The sequence below is a fragment of the Aotus nancymaae genome, unplaced genomic scaffold (genome assembly GCF_030222135.1).
Source record: "Aotus nancymaae isolate 86718 unplaced genomic scaffold, 86718_ANA_hifiasm-v0.15.2.pri h1tg000030l, whole genome shotgun sequence".
Lineage (NCBI taxonomy): Eukaryota > Metazoa > Chordata > Mammalia > Primates > Aotidae > Aotus > Aotus nancymaae.
Window position 1 is genome coordinate 21,865,148 of NW_026988443.1, and position 22,563 is coordinate 21,887,710.

The window sequence follows — 22,563 nt, forward strand, 5'->3', positions numbered from 1 at the left end:
CCCCAAGCCCTTGAGGAAAGAAGAGCTCATCAGTCCATGGAGCTCACAGGGCAGGCTGAAGCCACTGCCCCTCAGACTTCTCCCTTCCACTCACCTCTTCTCTTCCTAGTGCCTCTAATATCATTTTTTTTTTTTTTTGAGATGGAGTTTTGCTCGTTGCCCAGGCTGGAGTGCAATGGCGCAATCTCGGCTCACTGCAACCTCCACCTCCCGGGTTCAAACCATTCTCCTGCCTCAGCCTCCCAAGTACCTGGGATTACAGGCGTGCGCCACCATGCCTGGCTAATTTTTTGTATTTAGTAGAGATGGGGTTTCTCCGTGTTGGTCAGGCTGGTCTCTAACTCCTGAGCTCAGGTGATCCACCTGCCTCAGCCTCCCAAAGTGCTGGGATTACGGCTCCAATACTGCTTTTAACCATCAACCTGGCTGACTGACTGTGAGAACCGATGAGATGGCACTTCCTTCGGAGAATGTGTCAGAGGGCACTTGCTCCCCCTCCCCCAGCTAAGCTTCAGTTCCTTGGGCATCTGGGGCCCACTATGCCCATGCCTAAGGACTTCCCACCACACTTGGAGTGGTTGGCCTTGAGTTCTACGTAGAAATGGGAGGCAGGGATCCCTGATGCTGTCAGCCTCCCTGTAACTGTCAATTCTTCCTAATGTCTCCAGTCCCTTGTGTATGCCACCATCACAGCAACAGCCTCCTGACTTCCAGCCTCCCATCTTGCCCCTCCAACCCTCTTAACACCAGCTATCCCAACTGCTTTCACCAACATAAATCTTGTCATACACACACAAACATCCCATATATTCCATGTGTCCCTATCCACGTCCATGGGTTAATGGCTACAGTTTCCATGACTAAGCCTGAGTTGAGCCAGATGAGTTGCAGACATGCTGCGGTTTAGCCCTTCCACCTGAGCACCTGTGGCTTGCAGGGTTCTTGGTGCTTGGTCCAAGCTGGCATCCTCCCTGCTTAGACCACCCCCTCAGTGCCAGCTCTGGCCTGCTCAGGTGCACCCCCACAGTGCCTTCTGTCTGGATCACCCTCTTCCTCCCTTCTGCCCAGTTTCACTGCCTGATTCCTTCCTGGACCCTCCAAGCCCAATTTGTTGCTCCCTGGGCTCTGGTCCCAGGTGCTTGTCTCTCTTCACACACACCCTGCACGCTGGACTGTCCCTGCTAGCTGGCTCCTCTGCCTCCCCAGCTGGCCCTGCGCTGGGAGAGCTTTGGCCCCTCTGAATCCCCACATAAAGCACAGTCCCTGCAGGCGCTGGGGGATCCCTGGCTCGCTGCTAGAACCAGTGACCAGGGATATGGATGAGGTGTGGGGACACCAAGCCCTTGAGGAAAGAGGAGCCCATTGGTCCCCAAAGCTGCCATGGAGAAGTCACTGGCACCATTGAGGAGGCTGGATTAGGTGACCTCTAGTGACCCTCTCACCCAGAGATGCTGGCCTCTTTCATTCTTTTCCTCTTATTTCTCCTGCAGGACAGCCTCACTGATTCAAGCATTATTCATCAGTTGTTCCTGGAGTCTGGCTGGGACAAGCGCACAGTGTGTGCCTTTACTGCAGGGCACACCCAGGCCTGCGGGGTCTCCTACCGTGTAGAGAAGCTGCTAGGACCTGGCTGTGTCAGGCCAGGGTGGGAGCCCCTGTGGGGCTGTGGGCCAAGCCTGAGGAAGGAGCGTGCCTGGGATGCTCTTGCCTGCTCCTGGGCCACTTCAGCTGAAGTGGGGAGGAGAGGGGCCCTTTAGTCTGAGAACCTAAGACAGGAAGGTACTATCATATGGAATGTTTAATCTTAGGGTTTACAACACAGACCTGGGCTCAGCTGCTGAAGCTCAGTGCACACTGGGGTGGGGCGGGGAAGAGTCCCACAGGAATAGGTGGAGCTGGGCCTTAGATCTGAGAAGACGGCAGGCAAGAGACACAGGGTCTGCTCCTCCCAGCACCAGACCCTGCCCGCTGGGGGCCCAGCCTCCCAACCAGGGCCTGGCCAGAGAGCAGGAGCCTGTGGCAGCGATGTGTGGCTGGAAAGAGGCTGCTGCCAGGCTGTGCGGCAGGAAGTTCCTGGGCTGCCCTGGATTGGCCCCACCCCCAGTCCTCAACAGAGGCAACCCGGCTCAAGGCCGGGGCTGGGGAATAGGGAAGTCAAGGAGGCTGAGCTGCAGGGCTAGTTACTGACCCTGCCTCAGAGTGTTAGGGTCAGGTCAGCCCCTCCCACAAAGCGGGACTGGACGCAGGACACCTGGGACATCTGAGCCTGGAAGCGCCTGACGGCGGCCATGTTGATGCCAGGGCACACGGCCACATCCAACACCCGGAGCTGTCTGCACGCCTGTCCAATGGCATCCAGTGTCCTGTGGGGAGGCCACCAGATGAGTGCCTGGCCTGCCGTGGGACCCAGCTCAGCCCAGCCCCTGCACCATGGCTCCATCTGCCCAGTGTTGTTGGTGACCTGACTGCAGCTGGACAGGTTGAGGTGCTGCAGCCTTGGCCAGGAGCTGGCTGCCTGGGCCCAGCCCTCGTCACTGAGGCGGCTGCAGTGACTCAGTACCAGGCGCTCCAGGCTGGGACAGCCCCTGGCCACAGCCACCAAGCCCTTGTCTGTGAGCGCTGGCAACAGCCTCAGGGACAACTGCTTCAGTTGGGGGAACTAGAGCACCTGCAAGGATGGGGGGGAGGGGTAAATCCCACTGGAGCCCAGAGTCTTGGCCCTTCCAGATCCTCCCACCCCAGCCAGGGCATGACCAGAGGCAGCAGAAGCCAATGAAAAAGGAACTCCAAGGTCAACTTTTTTTCCAAGCAAAAAGTGGGTTGTCCCAGGCCCCTGATTTCAGCCCTAAGATCCTCAGCCTACTCATACCCCCAGCCCCACAACCTTGGCTAAACTGGCATCAGTCAGCTTGCTGCAGGCTGTGAGGTCCAACTCCTGCAGGGCCTGCAGCATGAGCAGGGAGGGGCCCTGTGGCTTGGGATCCGGGTCCTTGGTGCCTGAGGCCTGATGCTCCAGCTCTGCGTGTGGCTGTGGGAAGAAGCCCTTGCTTCTCAGGTTCCTCCTGAGTTTGCCCTTAAATGCTCCTATAGAGACTTGGGAGGTGCAGGAGGGCAGCTGAGCCCAGGGGCCACCCGCCCTCCAAGACCTCAAGGGTCCCGCACCTGGGTCCCGTGCACAGGCTCCCCCAGCCCCAGAAGCCCCCAGTCACAGAGCTCCTTGCATCAAGCCAGGCGCAGGACTGAGAGGTGGGTGAGGTATGTGCAGACAGCCTGCAGGGTCTGGTTGGTGAGGGCCACACAGGAGGACAAGTCTAGCACCCTGAGGCTTGGGCCCAGTGCTGGGATCATGGAGAGCACTGAGGCGTCCTAGGAGGGAGGGAGGGAGGAGAAAGGATGGAGCGGCAGTTGGTGCCTATGACACCTGGCCTGGCACTGGTAGCTAGGAAGAGTGTCCAAGGTTCCCAACCTACAGGCAGGAGGGAGCTACCAGAGGGTCCCAGGAAGGAAGCAACATGGCTCCCATGCTGGTAGTGAAAGGTGGGCGTAGACAGGGTAGTAGACAGGGAGTAGCCATGGGGGTTGCCACAGGAAAAAGGCCTGGACTATGGCTGGGGCAGGAAGCATACAGGTGGCAGGGTCTAGGGTGGCTGCCCTGCCTATGCTCCCAGCCCCTGCCAAAGGAGTGGATGAGGCCGCCTCAGACCACAGCTCACTGGACCAGCCAGTTGATTCTGCTGAGCCAATCGAGGTGGAGCTGCCAGCTGCCCGGGCAGTTAAGGAAGGGGAGCAGGAGCTGGGGGCTAGTTTGTAGAGGGATGCACAGAGGGGAGCTTCGAAGACACAAGAATGTGAGGCCTGGAGACAGCAGTTGAGACATGCTTGGTGCAACGGGAAGGAGTGGAGCCGGGAAAAGAGGCGCTTGGAGGGGAACAAGATGGAGGGACAGTTTTATGTTGAGAATGCCCTGGTCAAATGGACAGGGTGAAGAAATAATCCACTAAAGAGGGATGGACTGACACTACCAGGATAGGGACGCCACCCAGAGGGACCGCGGTGAGCCCTGCTGAAGGGCCTGGCCTTGGCCAGGAAATGACCCTGCTGCTCCTGTCGCATCACCCTGCAGGGCCCACCCCAGCACCTTCCTCAGTGCTCCTTCCCTGCCTTCCTTGCCCATCACCCCCTTTCTTCAGCCCTCCTAGCTCTAGAACACTCGTCCTCAGCACGCCTCCCCAGACACAGCTGTTGCCACGCACTTGGCACGTGAGCTGTTGGCTGCCTCGTAGGCTGGGCCACCCTGGCTGCTTGGACCTCCTAGGCCCAGAATGGGGGCTTTGGGGAGGTGTGCTGGCAGCAGCAGCAGCTGTCTAAGCTCCTGTCCTCCTCCAGATTGGGTCCCAAGTTCATTTCCAACTGCCAATTGTGGGCATGAACAGTGGGGAGTCCCTCCCTGGTGCCACAGGCCGCCCACTATCCCCACCACCCTGGTTCCCCCCTCCCACCATCCCCGTTCCCCCCTCCCACCATCCCCAGCCCTGGAGAGGAAGGAAGGGCATGATGGTATGCTCACCTTTAGTGAAGAGCAGTGGGCCAGGCTCAGGGAGGCCAGGTGTGGTGGAGCCCCATGCACGGAGCCGAGGGCCCGGGCCAGTTCCCGCCCTCTCACCAGGCAGCACTCAGCCATGTCGAGGCTCTGCAGCTCCCGCAGGTCACCCAGGGCTGTACATCCTGCATCTGTCAGCCACTGCAGCTTCCCCAGGCTCAGGTGCCGCAGGTGCCACAGGCCCCGGCTCACAGCCAAGAGTGCCCCATCAGTCAGTTCTGAGCAGCCGCTGAGGTCCAGGGAGGTAAGGCCTAGTTGCTGGAGGCACAGGGTGGCCACGGCCTCCGTGGAGAGGTCCCGGCAGCTGTGCAGGTTCAACTCCTGCAGTTGCAGCCCAGCTGCCTGGCCCAGGGCCCGAAGGGCCTCGGGTGGCAAGCCAGTGCCACTCAAGTCCAGGGCATGCAGCCTGCCAACCCACTCCTGCACAAATCACAGCAGGTTGCGGAAGGAGAACTGAGAGGGAGAGGAGTCCTGGGGGCTGATGCAGCCTCGGGCTGGGTCTGGCTCGAAGGTGAGGTGGCAGTAGGCCAAGGAGAGGCGCTCCAGGCTGGTGGCACAGCTGCTGAGCCAGTTGAAGCTGAGGTCAGCCAGGTCCCGCAGGCCAGCCAGGTTGAGCTCATGGAGGCCACTCAAGGTCTGCTGGATGCTGTGTGTCATCTTGGGCTGAGCCAGCAGTGTGCCCGAGGTGAAGAGGCTATTGCAGCCACTGAGGTCAAGGACACGCAGGGTCAGGCAGCCCAGGATCGGGTCTACAAAGGAGGCTTCTGTGGAGCTGCCCCCACCCAGGGACAAGCTCTGCAGGTGTGGGCCCAGGTGGTAGGCAACAGATTGTAGCACCTGGTGTGAAGCTGGAGAGCCATCCAGGTTGGTCAGGCTGATGCAGCAGACACTCTTGAGGCCCAGGCTCTTGATGGCCGAGAGGGAGGCAGAGGACATGGGGATGTTGTATTGCAAGACTCTACAGAGCAGCAGCAAGCCTGGGGTAGCCCTCTGGCTTCAGAGGGTGCTGGGCATCGGGTTTGGTGACAAGTCACTGGCCAGAGGTTGGGGGCAGGTCAGGGAAGGGCCCTTCTACAATGAGGACCCACCATGGTGTGTGGTGTCATGTGTGGTCAAGTGGGGTGTGGGTAAGAAGTGGGAGCTGGGGTTCAAAGGAGATGACCATCAGAGGACAATGGGAAGGTTAGTGATGGACAGGATGGGATGCCAAGGGAGGGGCGGGGACAGAGTGGGGAGTTGGCACATTGAGCACAGGAGGGCTGAGATGGGACCTAGAGGAAGCCTAGTGAAGTCCTCAGGGCGTGGGAGGGCAAAGCATGCTGGACCCCAACCTTTAGGACTTTCAGAAGGAGGCCCTGAGATCCATGGACTCAGCCTCCTACTCCAGGGATTTGGCATAAGCTAAGCAGCCGGCCTTGCCCACTTTCCAGAGAGCATGGCCTTCTGAACAGTGGAAGGCAGGAGAAGTGAGGTAGATGTCACTCACCACACCCTCTATGGCCCAGGTGCCAGAGATCTGGGGCAGGCAGTTAGGCCTAAGTCCCCTGGTGGTCTCTGAGAGTCTGTCACATGAATGTTTGCAAAAATGGGTTGTGTGTGTAAGAAAAAAATGTGTGTGCAAATGTGTATGTGTGTGCATGTGCATGTTTGTGTGTGCATGAACACGTGGAGCTGCCTGGTATTGGGCCCTGGATGATCCAGAATTCAAGATGTGTGATCCCTGCGACACATATCCAGAGGGGACATCTATCTGTCAAGGTAAGGACGCTGAAGGCTTCCATTTCTGTGGGTGGGAGCTAACAGGACACACCTCACCCGTCCTAAGGAAGTTGAGCTGGCTTTGAGTAGAGGAACAGGGGCATGAGAACGGAGAGTGCACAGCTGGAGTCGGGTGGGACCCAAGAGAAAAACTCAAGGATACATGGTGGGAATAAGTTGGCTTGTGCAGGCATTTAGAAGCTCCGAGCTAAGGAGATCTTTAAAGAACTTTTCCTGATATTGTACTGGAGTGAGCCAAAGGGAAATCGGTATGTGTGGAACAGATCTTTGGGGAGAGAGAGAAGAGGGCTTGGCTTCTAAAATCCCTGCCCCATCTTCCTACCTCTTGTCCAGGTTGCAGGCATGTGGTACTCAAAGAAGCTTCTTGTTTGAATCAACATGCAGGAAAGAAAGCTCCCCTAAACCTGCAAAAGCAAGCTGCTGCTCCTGTTGGTACCCCACAGACCATCATCAAAAGGGAATCCAAGCCAGGCATAGTGGCGCACGCCTGTAATCCCAGTACTTTGGGAGACTGAGGCAGGTGGATCACTTGAGGGCAGGAGTTTGAGACCAGTCTGGCCAACATGGTGAAACCCCATCTCTACTAAAAATACAGAAATTAGCTGGGTGTGGTGGTGCATACTTGTTATTCCAGCTACTTGGGAGGCTGAGGCAGGAGGATCACTTGAACGTGGGAGGAGGAGGTTGTAGTGATCTGAGATTGCACTGCTATACTCCAGTCTGGGCAACAGAGCAAGACTCCATCTCAAAAACAAAAACAAAAACAAAAACAAAAATGGAATGCAAAAGGTAGAAGTTGACTCACAGGATGTACTCCTGCAAGATACTTATCAACAAGATTCTCCCAGGAGGCACAGGACTCACTCCCAGGTGTGGAGAGACCAGTCTGGCAGAGATAAGTGGCACCCATGGCTGTCATGATGGGAAGGAGCAGTGTAAGAGAAAGAAACCAGCTCCTGGCCTCTTTCACAGGAACCAGGGGTCAGCCAGGTTCCCCTTCCAGCCCCTACTTCTGGAACATGGTCATTTCAGATGAGAGGGGCACTCACCACAGGTCCAATCATGGGCAGTGGGTCGGGGATCTCAGGTCAAAGGGGGGCTGGGAAGATCCCAGTGTGTGAGGGTGGAGAGGGTGATGAAAGACCAGAGAGGAACGGAGGCCGTGCCTTCAGCCATTCCCAAGCCCTGTAAGCTAGACAACTCCATTGGATGCAGATGAGAGGAAACTGTGGCTGGGACAGGTGGGGCAGAGCTGGTTGTGAGGCAGCACCTGCTCCCCCCACTCATATCACTGAGGAACCCCTGAAAGTCTGCAGGCCCCAGCTCTGGTGTCACAGCAGCTTCAGGGGCTCAGCCTGACTTCTTTCCTTCCCTTCATTCTGGAGCCTGGCTGGCCAGGAAGGGTCTCTTCTCTCGCACTGCCTCCCTACGAACCAGGTCAACAAAAGACCAAGGGAAGACTCTGGCAGTGTCCCCAGGGCTCAAGTCCAGGGCTGGCTCTTGGCAGCAAAGCCACCTGATAAAGAAGCAGGCCTGGTTTAAAGGACTTCCAGCTCTGGGGATACAGAAGAGGCTTGAGACCATGTTCGGGTGGGATGGGGGCGGCCTCTAAGCCACCTCCCAGGTGGTCTACCCTGCTCCTGAGGTCACCTGGACTTAAAACTGCAGGAGTTGGCTGGGCACAGTGGCTCACACCTATAATCCCAGCACTTTGGGAGGCTGAGGCAGGCAGATCATGAGGTCAGGAGTTCGAGACCATCCTGGCCAACATGGTGAAACCCCATCTCTACTAAAAATACAAAAAAATCACCTGGGCATGGTGGCAGGCACCTGTAATCCCAGCTACTCTGGAGGCTAAGGCAGGAGAATCTCTTGAACCTAAGAGGAGGAGATTGCAGTGAGCCGAGATTGCGCCATGGCACTGCACTCCAGCCTGGGCAACAGAGTGAGACTCCGTCTCAAAAGAAAAAAAAAAAAGAGTAATCACAAAATCATTTGGGAAATGCCCTGAACCTGCTACAAGTGATGCATGTACCTTGACTGTGGGAGGCCAGGGTTTTGTTGTACCTAGTGAGTACCTACTGTTGTACCTGAACTGAGACTGCAAGCCTGTGTACACACTTGGAAAGCCACGTGACAGAGGAAATGGCCCTCCGCCCTGCCTGGTACAGGACTCCAAAGCTACCATGCCTGTTCTCCAGGAGGCCATTGGGAAAATGTATGTCCTGGCACCTGGGGCATTGGTCTCTAGAGAGGAGTTAGACTGGTGGGTCATTCAGAGGCTGCTCCAGGACTTCATAAATCCCTCAGGCATGGAGGAGGGAAAGAGCTGTCTTCAGCTATTGCTTCACAGGGACCAACTAGCAGCAGGCAACCAGGGCTCCCCACAAGAACGGGCATAGCTGGTGCATGTGGGGGCTCTGCCTTTGCCAGCATCCTTATTTGAGAAAGTTGGGATTAAGGGAACAGGAGGGACTGGTCAGAGAGAATAAGTCACCAAGACCAGCATCCTAGCCCAGTTTGGTGAGACACCAGCTCCAGCTTGGCCTTGGTAAGCCAATGTCTTCCACAGCACCTAACTGGTACTGCCTCAGTATCCACCTGCCTGTGCCTGAGCCCTGGGAGATGGTTTTTGACCCCAGGGTTCCACAGGTGCTCTCTGGCACGTGGTGGTGATGCCAGGTACCTGTGCTCCCAGGCCTCCCAATGCTCCCAGCCCAGGTGGGCTGAGTTCTGCAGAGGCACCAAATGGGTCTTTGTCAACATTCCTTTCGTCTTTTTCTTGTTTTTGGTTATCCCAAGGCTCTTTTATCTGTCTCTATCAACATTCTTTCTGGAGCACACGGTTAGCTGGAGCAGCTCCAGCTCTAAAACACTGACTCCAGCTTCCTTCTCCTTCCTCCAGCCCTCACCCCTACTCCAATCCTATCTGTGCCCCAGGGCTTGGCTGCCCCCTTGGCCTCCTCTGACTGCCCCATCTTTGCTGGGCTCCATGAGGCTTTGCCCTGTAACAACCTCTCCTCAGGGTCCCTGGTGCTCTTGCCTCAGTCGTGCTGCTGTGCCCATTCTCCTGGCCCAGCCAGAGCTGGTGAGACCAACTGCCTCCTCTGAGTCTGTACCAGGGATACAGAACTCCACCCAGGAAGTCATGGCCTCCCTGTTCCCTTCCCACCCCCTACAAGATTTCTCTCCATGCCCCCTGCCTCCCCAGCTCCTGGCCTTACTGATACACCCTCCCTCATCCAGGATTCTCAGAGAAGACCATCAAGTGGGAAGTCCCTCCCTTTCCTCCGTTAATATCCACTAGCTGCCTCCAGGCAGGGCCCATCCAGCTGAACCTTCCTCCTGCTCTTTTGCTTCCAGGAGACCCCTTCTCCTGACCTCCTTCTCCTCCGAGAACCCTGCTGTTTATGCCTTTCCCCTGCTCCTTCTTCAGAGGCCACAAATATCCCAGAGTCTTAAACTACAAGTAAAAGCCTCCCTATATCCTGTACTCCCTCCTCTTGCTTCTCTTCTCTCTCTCCTCCCTCTACAGCCATGCTTCTTGGAAGCACACAGGCACAGGCATGCCTGCTGTCCAGCCACTCTGTACCCCTCGCCCCTCCACGCTGGCCCCCACAGGATCACACATTCCTGGCAATGGCTCCCCTCCAGCAAGGTCACCAACATGTGGGGGCTTTGCCTCAGACCTCCCTCAAAGGTTCTCTCTGCCATGCCACCTGCTCTGCATGGCCAGCAGCCACTCCCCTTGATGATATCTCCCATTGGGGTTCTGCAACTCTGCCCTCCTGGCTTTCCTCCTACCTTCTAGCCTGCTTCCCATCAGGCTCTTTTGGGGTCAAGAAAGAATGAGATCCAGTCCATAGATGAGGAGTTTCCCCATGGTTTGTTCCACCCAACAACAACACACACACACACACACACACACAGACACAATCTTTGCACCCCCTCCAAGTGTACCCTGGCCAACTGCATTTTGCCCCATGGGGCCATCATTCCAACTACCGTCTTTCTGATCCACATCATTGTCCTGAACACTCAGCCCCTGGGAGTCAAGTGCCTGACTGACCTTTCTCCAGAGAGCACGATGCGACACTCCAAATCTGAATTCATCATCTCATCCTACAACTCTGCTCCTTCTAGACTCTTCCCACTCTCTACCAAGCCACCCAAGTGGGAAATCTGGGAGTGATCCTAGAATCATCCCTCACTCCTCACATCCACAACGACCCAAGTTCCTTCCACTCTGTTTCCCTGATACGGTGAAACCTGTCCCTGTGCTCCAACCTCACTGCTTCTGCCCTAGCTGAGGTCTCCTTACTGAATGCCAGTAGGCTTACAGCTGCTTCTCCCAGCTCAGATGATGGCAGCTTCCTCCTTATCAGGTCCTGGCCTCCAGTTTCTCTGGCTTCAGTCTCTCTTGGGTTTTGTCACTGGCTGATCCTTCCAAAAGGTGATTCTGCCTGTGCTCTCCAGACCCTCTGCCAGTTCTGTATGCCTCTGGGACACAGGCTAAGCTTCCTAGGCTGGCATTCAAGCCCTTAGGACCTAAGCCTGCTTCTTCAGCCAAGCTCTTCCCATGCCTGTTCCCCTTCCTCCCAGCCCTGGCTCTGGGGCTGCCACTTCTGATCATTGTCCTGCACCACACACCTCTGCTCAGCTGCTTTTTCTGTTCTAGGGGTTCCCCCGGCTTACCTGCTCCTATTGGTCTATTTGGCAAATGTTTATTCCTCTCTCGAGTCTCAGGCCAAACATCTCCTTCTCCATGGGGTCTTTTCTGATTTTTTCTCTGCATCCCTGATGCACCTCACACAGACTTGGAATGCAGTACCCTAGCCTCTTTTTGCTTATCTGTGCTCACCACACACGCCCAAGCTCTATGTCTTTCTCACTTCTGCCTCCCCAGTGCCCAGCACAGTGCCTGGCACAACAGAAACATTTGAGTAAGGCTGCCCACAGCCTTTCCATGTGTCTCTGGCAATTTTCCATCTTCCTTCTGTCCTGTGACTGTTTCTTTTCTTTTCTTTTTTTGAGACCGAATTTTGCTCTTGTTGCCCAGGCTGGAGGGCAATAGCATGATCTCGGCTCACTGCAACCTCTATCTCCCAGGTTCAAGCGATTCTCCTGCCTCAGCTTCCAGAGTAGCTGGAACTACAGGCGCCTGCCACCATACCCAGCTAATTTTTGTATTTTAGTAGAGATGGGGTTTCACTATGTTGCCCAGGCTGGTCTTGAACTCCTGACCTCGTGATCCACCTGCCTTGGCCTCCCAAAGTGCTGAGATTACAGGCATGAGCCACTGCACCCGGCCCTTGTGACTGTTTCAACCCTCTCTGCCGAAGACCTAGCCTCTATGTCTCTTTTCACTCTCCTGTGACAACCTGGCCTCCAAATCCACTGAACAAAGGGGCTGCTGAGGAAGGAGATGCCTCTGGGGAATTTCTCTGCAAATAGTTCCATGTTTCCATCCTCACCTCTCTGCTTCCTCAGGAACAGGTGACATCCTTTTTTTTTTTTTTTTTTTTTTTTTTACCAAACCAATGCTGAAAAACAAAAAAGAAAAACACAAAACACACACACATAAAAGGAAGAGGTGATATCCTCTCCATCCTATCCCAGATGAAACTTGCTATGTGGCAGCCTATCTCTACCACCATCTCAGGTGGCATCTTCCATGCCTGACCTCTCTCCTCCCCCAACCTTCATCCCTCCTCTAGTGACTCTCTGAAGAATTAATTCTTTACTATTTTTTATTTTTTTTGAGATGGAGTCTCACTCTGCCGCCCAGGCTGGAGTGCAGTGGCTCGATCTCAGCTCACTGCAACCTCCACCTCATGGGTTCAAGTGGTTCTCCTGCCTCAGCCTCCCAAGTAGCTGGGATTACAGGCATGCGCCTCCACACCTGGCTAATTTTTTTATTTTTAGCAGAGATGGGGTTTCACCATGTTGGCCAGGCTGGTCTTGAACTTCTGATCTCAAGTGATCCACCCACCTCAGCCTCCCAAAGTGCCGGGATTACAGGCGTGAGCCACCATGCCCGGCCTATTTATTTATTTATTTTTGAGACGTAGTTTTGCTCCTGTTGCCCATGCTGGAGTGCAATGGTGCAATCTTGGCTTACTACAACCTTTGCCTCCCAGGTTCAAGCAATTGTCCTGCCTCAGCCTCCTGAGTAGCTGGGATTAGAGGCGCCTACCACCACACCCAGCTAATTTGGTATTTTTAGTAGACATAGGGTTTCTCCATGTTGGTCAGGCTGGTCTCAAACTCCCGACCTCAGATGATCTGCCTGCTTCTGCCTCTCAAAGTTCTAGGATTATAGGCGTGAGCCATCATGCCTGGCCTGCCCTACTTATTTCCTTCTTTCCATGGAGAAATTTCTTTTTTTTTTTTTTTAATTATTATTTTTAAAGACGAGGTTTCCCCATGTTGGTCAGGCTGGTCTTGAACTCCTGACCTCAGGTGATCCGCCTGCCTTGGCCTCCGAAGTGCTTGGATTACAGGCGTGAGCCACCATGCCCGGCCTTCATGGAGAAATTTCTTGCCAGTGAGGTCTTGCTCTACACTTCCTACTTCTCTCATTTACTCTTCAATCCACCTGGCTTTTTTCCCCAGATGTCAAATATTGCTGAAGGCATTGGGCCTCCTTGGATAGCATATCTTATGGACATTATTTGTTTGTCACTTTGCTGGGCTTTTTGTGGGATCTGACATTGTTAATCATCCATTTAATCCTTTACTTATGTATGTATGTATTTTTTTTAGAGATGGGGTCATCCATTTAATCCTTTACTTATGTATGTATGTATTTTTTTTAGAGACGGGGTCTCGCTATGTTGCCCAGACTGGAGTGCAGTGACTATTCACAGGTGCAATCCCACTACTGATCAGCACGGGAGTTTTGACCTTTATGTATTTATTTTTTTTGAGACTAAGTCTCACTCTGTTACCCAGGCTGGAGTGCAGTAGTATGATCTCGGCTCACTGCAATCTCTGCCTCCCAGATTCAAGCTATGCTCCTGCCTCAGCCTCCTGAGTAGCTGGGACTACAGGTGTGAGCCACTTCGCCTGGTCTCATTCAATCCCTTAAATGCTCTCCTGTCTTTGACATCTGTGTCCTCCTCTCTCTGGGATCTCCTAATCCCCCTCTTTGGGTGTCTCCTTTTGGTGCCCTTAGACTGGTGTCCTCCCCTGGGGCTTCTCTGTGGCCTGCTGCTCCTATGGCTCTGCATGTTCTCCCTGGGGGAAGTTACTCAGATTTGTGGCTTCAACTGCCACCCATTCTTCAATGACACCCAAATCTATATTTATTATCCAGACATTTCTCTTGAATTCCTCACCCAGAAATGCAACTACCAGGTGGATCTCAACATCTAGATTCTCACACTTCAGCATGTTCAAAATCAAATTCCTTTGGACAATGAGATCAATGACACTGTATACATAATTCAACAACAGAAGCTACTTAAATACCCACATTTAATATGGGACAGAGGATTCCAACCCGATAAGGAAGGAGAAGATTAGAAGTAAATGGTGTTCAGGCTCTTTGAAAATTAATCAGTTTAGCTTCTTACCTCATAACATAAATCTGAATAAATTTTGCCAATGAAAACATTAACACAAAAATTCAAACCAGAAAGCAGAAGAAACAACTTTGCTGTAAACCTAAAACTGCTCTAAGTAATAAAGTCTACTTAAGAAAAACAGAAGGAAAAAAAGAAAAACAGAAGAAAAGGGTGAAAGGGCAAGGAATCATTAAGTTTAGAAAACAATGAAGGAAGTAAAAAAGAAAAGGATGTTCAGAATCAACAACACAGATTTTTTTTTTTTTTTTGAGACAAAGTCTCGCTCTAGTTGCCCAGGCTGCAATGCAGGGGCGTGATCTCGGCTCACATCAACCTCCACCTCCTGGGGTTCAACCATTCGCCTACCTCAGCCTCCCAAGTAGCTGGGATTACAGGCATGTGCCACCACATCGGGCTAATTTTTTGTATTTTTAGTAGAGACAGAGTTTCTCCATGTTGGTCAGGCTGGTCTCCAACTCCCAACCTCAGGTGATCCACCCACCTTGGCCTCCCAAACTGCTGGGATTACAGGCATGAGCCACTACGCCTGGCCAACAACACATAAATTTAACTTCTGGGCTAGACATGGTGGCTCATGCCTACAATCCCAGAACTTTGGGAAGCTGAGGCGGGCAGATCTCTTGAGCCCAGGAGTTTGAGATGAGCCTGGGCAACATGGTGAAATCTCCTCTCTGCTAAAAATATAAAAATTAGTCAGGCATGGTGACATGCATCTATAGTCCCAGCTACTCAGGAGCCTGAGGTGGGAGGATCACCTGAGCCTGGTGAGGTCGAGGCTGCAGTGAGCTGTGATTGCACCACTGCACTCCAGCCTGGGCAACAGAGCAAAATCCAGTTTTAAAAACAAACAAACAAAATTTTAAAAAAATTAAATTTTTAAAAAGAGGCCAGCTGCAGTGGCTCACGCCTGTAATCTCAGCACTTCAGGAGGCTGAGGAGGGTGGATCACAAGGTCAAGAAATCAAGACCATCCTGGCCAACATGGTGAAACCCCATCTCTACTAAAAACAGAAAAATTAGCTGGGCGTGGTGGCACATACCTGTAGCCCCAGCTACTCGGGAGGCTGAGGCAGGAGAATCACTTGAACCTGGGAGGCGGAGGTAGCAGTGAGCTGAGATCGCATCACTATACTCCAGCCTGGTGACAGAGCAAGACTCCATCTCAAAATAAATAAATAGAAGATGGCTGATTACTAGCAGCTTGGGATTGTAGCTCCAAGAGAAAGCGCACAGAATGAGAGGACACCACACTTTCAGACGAATTTTTGTTACCCACGGACCGGAAGATTCCCAGCAGAGGAGCCCCACGGGTAGCCAGGGCGACTCTTGTGGCCAGCGTCGCAGTTTTGCCCGTGCCCCTGCGCGGTGGTTCTTGGTGCAGAGTAAACGGGACTGATCGATGTTTGGAGCTCCGGGAAGGCAGAGTCACCCATTTACCTGATTGAAGAAGGGACTCAAGAGGGAAGCCAGACCGGAGACTCCCGGGAAGAAAAGCACCACGAATCTTGATGTCGCTGTTTTGGCCGGCGCAGTGGGTTGCTCAGATTTCGGCGCTGAGAATCAACAGGTTGGACGTCCACTCAGAGACCTAATTTGAAAGTAGGCAATTACAAAGACAACAGGTGGATGAACTCACAATGAAGGGAGGAAACCAGCGTAAAAAGGCTGAGAATACCCAAGATCAGAATGCCTCTCCTTCTACAGGTGATCACAGTTCCTCATCAACAAGAGAACAAGACCTGATTGAGGATGAGTGTGTTCCATTAACAGACTTAGGCTTCAGAAAGTGGATAATAAGGAATTTTAGTGACTTAAAAGAACATGTTCTAGCCCAATGTAAAGAAACTAAGAACCTTAAAAAAAGGTTTGAAGAAATCCTAATGAGAATAGACAATTTAGAGAGGAATATAAGTGAATTAATGGAACTGAAGAATACAATACGAGAACTCCGCAAAGTATGCACAGGTTTTAACAGTCAAATTGATCAAGCAGAAGAAAGGATATCAGAGGTCGAAGACCAACTTAATGAAATGAGAAGACAAGATTAGAGAAGAAAGAGTAAAAAGGAATGAGCAAAGTCTCCAAGAAATATGGGACTATGTGAAAAGACCTAATTTACGATTGATAGGTATACCTGAATGTCATGAAGAGAATGAATCCAAGTTGGAAAATATTCTTCAGGATATTATTCAGGAAAACTTTCCTAATCTAGTAAGGCAGGACAATACTCAACTCCAGCTAATCCAGAGAACACCTGAAAGATATTTCTCAAGTAGAGCAACTCCAAGACACATTATTGCTAGATTCACTAGGGTTGAAATAAAGGAGAAAATTCTAAGGGCAGCTAGAGAGAAAGGTCACGTTACCCATAAAGGGAAGCCTATCAGAGTCACAGCAGACCTCTCACCAGCAGCCCTACAAACTAGAAGAGAGTGGGGGTCAATATTCAATATCCTCAAAGAAAAGAATTTTCAACCCAGAATCTCATATCCCGCTAAACTAAGCTTTATAAGCGAAGGAAAAAGAAAATTTTTCACAAACAAGCAAGCACTCAGCGATTTTGTCACCACCAGGCCTGCTTTACAAGAGCTTCTGAAAGAAGCACTACAAACAGAAAGGAACAACCAGTATCAGTCATCCCAAAAACTTACCAAAACATAAAGAGTATCTCTATAATGAATCTACATCAACTAATGGGCAAAATAGCCAGCTAGCATTAAATGACAATATTGAACTCACAAATATTAATATTAATTCTAAATTTAAATGGATTAAATGCCCCAATCAAAGACACAGACAGGTAAATTGAATAAAAAGTCAAAACCCATCGGTACGCTGTATCCAGATCTATTTCACAAGCAACGACAAATAAAGACTCAAAACAAAGGGATGGAGGAAGATTCACCAATTAAATGGAGAGCAAAAAAAAAAAAAGAAAAAAAAACAGGAGTTGTAACTTTCGTCTCTCACAAAATAGACTTTAATAGTAACAAAGACTAAAAGAAACAAAGAAGGACATTACATAATGGTAAAAGGATCAATGCAACGACAGGAGTTAATGATTATAAATATATATGTACCCGATACAGGAGCACCCAGATACATAAGACAAGTTCTTAATGACTTATAAAGAGACCTGGACTCCCACACAATAATAGCGGGAGATTTTGACACCACAATGTTAATATTCGACGAATCAACGACATAGAAAATTAATAGGGACATCTATGATTTGAACTTAGACCTGGAATAAGTAAACTTAGTGAATATTTATAGAATTCTCCACCCCAGGTCCACAGAACATACATTTTTCTCAATATCACATTACACCTATTTTGAAAGTGACCACATAATTGGAAAATTGGAAGTAAATGACTCTTCAGCATTTGCATAGCATTTCACAGACTTAAATGAAATATTGGTTGGCTGTTTGTTATTTTCTTCACTTATTCCTTCCTGTCTCCGTTGTTAAGCACAATTATCGGCATAAAAGAGGTTTTTAGTACGTATTTTTAGATTGCATTCCAGCCCGGGCAATAGAGCAAGAATCCTGTTCTCTCTCCCCCTTTTTCTTTCTCTTTCTTTCTCTCAAAAAATAAATAAATAAATAAATAAAAATTTAAAAAGAGGCTGGGCACAGTGGCTCATGCCTATACTCCCAGCACTTTGGGAGGCCAAGTGCAGATCACTTGAGGTCAGGAGTTCGAGACCAGCCTAGCCAACATGGGGAAACCCCGTCTCTATTAAAAATACAAAAAAATTAGCTGGGCATGGTGGCAGGTGCCCGTAATCCCAGCTACTTGGGAGGCTGAGGCTGGAGAACTGCTTGAACCCAGGAGGTGAAGGTTGCAGTGAGCTGAAATCATGCCACTGCACTCCAGCCTGGGTGACAGAGTGAGACTCTGTCTCAAAAAAACAAAAAAAGAAGGGCCGGGCACGGTGACTTACGCCTGTAATCCCAGCACTTTGGGAGGCCGAGGCGGGTGGATCATGAGGTCAAGAGATCCAGACCATCCTGGTCAACATGGTGAAACCCCGTCTCTACTAAAAATACAAAAAATTTGCTGGGCATGGTGGCACATGCCTGTAATCCCAGCTACTCAGGAGGCTGAGGCAGGAGAATTGCCTGAACCCAGGAGGCGGAGGTTGTGGTGAGCCGAGATCACGCCATTGCACTCCAGCCTGGGTAACAAAAGCGAAACTCTGTCTCAAAAAAAAAAGAAAATGTCCATACAAATGGAATAGAAAAATACTAAGACCCTAATAGTTAAATGGATACAGAACATGAATAAACAAAAGGCGGAAATACAAAGGGTGAGCTAATGAGAAAAACAGTGCAACTTCACTAATAAACAAATCAAAATTAAAACAATGAGCCATCACTGCCTGCCTTTCAAACTAGCCCAGATGTCTGCATTCCCCTCCTGGATGGCCTCCTCCCTACGCTGTCTCACTCTCCCAGTCCACTCTGCACTGCAGAGTTCTAATACAAATCACACTGTGTCACTCACTTGCCTAATAGTCTCCTCAATGGTCATCAGGAGAAAACCAAGCTCTGTTGCCTGGTACATCTGCCAGCTTGCAGCCTGACCCCTTCTAGCCTCATCTCCTGCCATGTCTCAGTTTCAGCCACACGGAACTTGTGTGATTGTTTCCAAAAGTATTCCACACCATGGTGCCTTCACTTGTGCTATTACTGATCCCAGAAGCCCAACCTTTCTTCTCATCCGGTTCCTTCAGGAAGCCTTCCCTGACACCACCAGTCTCCTCCGGATGTCCTTCTTAATGTTCCCATCGAACTCTTTTGCCCCAGTGTCATAGCGCTGAGCACAGGATAGATCATTCATATTACTTGTCTTTCTCCTTCAAGTAATGTGAGCTCCTTAGGGAACTGTGTCTTTTTATCTGTATAGCCCCAGCACTGTACCCAGGGCCAATTATGTATGAATGTATGTATTTATATGTATATGTATGAGAATATATGGATGGATGGATGGACGAATAGATGGATGGAGATACATGAGCAGGGCCACGAGTAAGCTGAAGTGAGAAACAACTGAGGACAGGATAGGGGAGGGTGGGTGCCTTACCTCCCGAAGGGCATTCTGGGCTGCACGGTACCAAGCCCAACTCACGAGGGAGGCCTCTTTCTGATCTGACAGAGGCAGGAAGCTCAGAATATATGTGAGCATCTGAGGGACAAAGACAGGGCATTGGGGCTGTTAGAGCTGGGAGGTCTTTGGAACCAACTCCAGCTGACAGTACCATGGGTCTGAGGGCACCAGAGCATTGACTTCTACTTTATCTTGGATGTGAAGCTTCACGAAGCATTCACTTCCCTGCTCCAGGCTTCAGGTATCTTTACTGTGAACAAACCTTTCCTGAGCTAGATACAGGCTTGCACTGAGTGATAAGAATCAAACTTCCTGCCTAGCTGGGTAGAAAAAGCCTGGGCATTGAGGCCAGATAAACCTAGTTCAGATCTCTACTCTGCCACCTGATCTCTCTGAACTTTGTTTTCCTTATCTGGGAAATGGCAGTTGTAGTGAGATTCAATGGGTTATTGTGAGAATTAAAGAACACAGCCAGCTGGGTGTGGTGGCTCACACCTGTAATCCCAGCACTTTGGGAGGCTGAGGCGGGTGGATCACCTGAGTTCAGGAGGTCGAGACCATCCAGCCTAATCAACATGATGAAACCCCTCCTCTACTAAAAATGCAAAAATTCGTCAGGCGTGGTGACACATGCCTATAATCCCAGCTACTTGGGAGGCTGAGGCAGGAGAATTGCTTGAACGTGGGAGGCAGAGATTGCAGTGAGCCGAGATCATGCCACTGCATTCCAGCCTGGGCAACAAGAGCGAAACTCCGTCTTAAAAAAAAAAAAACAACAAAAAACGGAACATAGCCAAGTGTCTTGCATAGGACCTAGAGCACAGCAGGCCAGGTATGCTCACTCTGATTCTCAGGAAATCATAGGTCCTCCCGCCCTCATGGCTCAGGCTCTGAGACCCTGCTCTTTTGCCATCTTCTCCACTGCCACCTTGCCCTCTCCACTGGTTGTTAAGATTTGATCCCAGCAAGACCTAGCCTGGGAGGCTCAGGCCCTTACCCCCACCTAGGGGGTGGTGTGGTTCAAAGCCCTAAACAGAACTGGGGAAGGGGTTGCTACTGAGGCCTAGAATGATTTGATATTAACTATTCTTTTCTTCTGGAATCTTCCGTTCTGCATCCCAATTGCCTCGTTTTTGTATTCTTCTCTGGCTCCTAGGGCTCAGACCTGTTTTCTGTTTACCAACACAGGAATAACCAAGTCAACATTCCCATATTGTCTTATTATACAAATGCTAATCCATATTGCTAACTGTCCATGCAAATGTTTAGCCATCGATTTAATCTCAGTCAAAACTCATATTCTACCCTCAGCCCAAAACAGCCCCTCCCAACTTCCCCTTCAATGCCAACAGTGCATCCACCTGATAACACTTTGGACTATTCAAGTCCTTCTGTCCCTTCCTCCTAGATACAGGTGTAATGCACAGGCTTAGGCCAGGCTAACCTAGACTCATTCAAATTCCAGCTCCAATACTTCCTGTCATGGTGCTGTGTAACCTTAAATAAGGTACTTGACCTCTCTGAGTTTCAGTTTCCATATCTATAAAATAGGGATACTTAAAAAAAAATCTAGATCATAGCCTTATGGGATTAAATTTTACATATATATAGTGTGTTCATAACAAGTAGATGCTCCATAAATGGTTGCTGGATTGCTGTTAGTAAAATCTCTACCTTTGCAACTTCCCCACCTCAGTAGTTCAGATTTCCACCACCTGAAACCTGGATTCCTTCCACAATCTCCCACCTGAACTCTCTGCCTCCAAGTTCAGCCTTGCTAATACATTCTGCACACTGTCACAAGGTTAATTTTTCCTATAAAACAGTTTTCAGTTTCAGCTCACCCCTGCCATAAACCTTCAGGGTTCACCAGTATTCTCAGGACAGTCTCTACTCCTGGATCAGCACTGTCAGGTGTCCGTGCCTAATTGGACTTGCTGCTCTCTGAACTTCCCCAATCCAGTCTCCCCACTGTCCTACAAACACAGCATATCTATTTCCTTTTGCCTATGCAGGCCTTTTCCCTGCGATGCCCTTCCTGAAGCTTGACTTCACCAACCCATTGTGATCGCTCCTTCCCTTCTCAGATGCCAAGCACATAGGCGCAGTGCTCAGCCAATACTTACTGGATTAAATTAAGGATGGACAGTCCAGTCCTCTACCTCTATTTTCACCAAGAGTTTGCTCAGGGACGGGGTCAGGGAAATAAAATAGTCATTACTGAGAGGAGAGTGACTGGGAGAATAGACTTCTGGACCAGGGAGGCTAGGCATGGGGAAGACAGTATTGATGGGAACTGGGACTGACCAAGCCCCAATCCCTTCGGGGAGGAAGGGAAGCCTGTTTGAGCTGAGTTAAGATACTGGCTATTCTGTCTTCTGGGGCTAAGCACCCAACCCAAGAACAAAGAGAGAGGGGAACAAACCTGTCATCCCTTGGGGTGAGTAAGGGAGGGATACTCATTGACCTAAGAAGGGGGTGGTCTTTCTAAAGGAACCAGAGGAGGCAATGATAAGGATGGAGTGGCCATCCCATGAGCCCCATTTCAAGGGGGCTACTGGATATATGATTGGTCACCCATAGGATTTATGGGGATGGAATAGATAGCCCTTGAAGCTAAGGGGGGAAGGGATAGCACTGCAAGCTCACGGGGTGGGAACAGGCCTATTTTTGCTAAGTATAGGGAGCATCATTCCAGGAATGATGGGAAAGGGTGACCTGTTTCCCATGGGCAGAGAGAGGGGTTTGCCAACCTCAGGACAAAAGAGATGGTGAAGCCATTCCAACAGGCCACTGGGGACAAAACCTGTTATCTTCCTGGCAGATGGGGGCAGAGTGGTCTTGTCCCTGGCTAAGAGGAAGGAGCAAACATCCCATGGAGTGAAAAAGGTAAGGGCGGCCATCACTAGGGGCCTAGGAATGCGGAACAGGCCTGTCCTAGCTAAAGGAACTCAGAGATCACTGCAGTTGATGGGGATGGAGCAGTCTGTTTCCCACTGCCAGGGAGAGGGGGCGGCCGTATCTGTCGGGGCGTAGGAAATGGAGAGATCATCCCAAGGGACCAATGGGGATAAGATCAGTTACCCTTCGGGACGATGAGATGGAGCGGACATCTTCCAAAAGTGAGGGGACTGGAGACAGCCACCTCAAGGGAAGGAGATGGGCAGAGGGCCTGTTCTCGCTGAGGTAACAGGGTAGCCGTTTCCTGGGGCCGATAGGGAAGGGCGGGACGGTCCCCCAAGCTAAGGGGACAGAGTGGCCCAAAGGCAGAGCCGTTACCCAGAGCTAGAAGGTCCCGGGATCTGCCGGGCGGGTCGTTTCCGCCAGGCTGGAGGGGCCGGGCTAGCTATCTGACAGCCCCTCCCCCAAAGCGCGGGACCCCGAGGGCGGGGCCTGTCCGGAGCTAGGCCTGAGGGCGGCTTCCTCTCACCTCCTGGGGCAGCGACTCCGCCATCGCATCCCTGCCTCCTCCGCCCCCCGC

General features: G+C 51.2%; 1 protein-coding gene across 1 annotated transcript; it reads right to left on the reverse strand.

The window, feature by feature from the left end:
- Window positions 1-353: 353 nt before the first annotated feature.
- Window positions 354-22,556, reverse strand: LOC105727998 (leucine-rich repeat-containing protein 29). The gene is given in 6 exon segments (XM_012468230.2): window positions 354-2,394; window positions 2,467-2,668; window positions 2,885-3,028; window positions 4,568-4,858; window positions 19,059-19,160; window positions 22,513-22,556. Coding segments are annotated over 6 exon segments (963 nt in total). The 5' UTR covers window positions 22,537-22,556; the 3' UTR covers window positions 354-2,194.
- Between the last annotated feature and the right edge of the window lie 7 nt (window positions 22,557-22,563).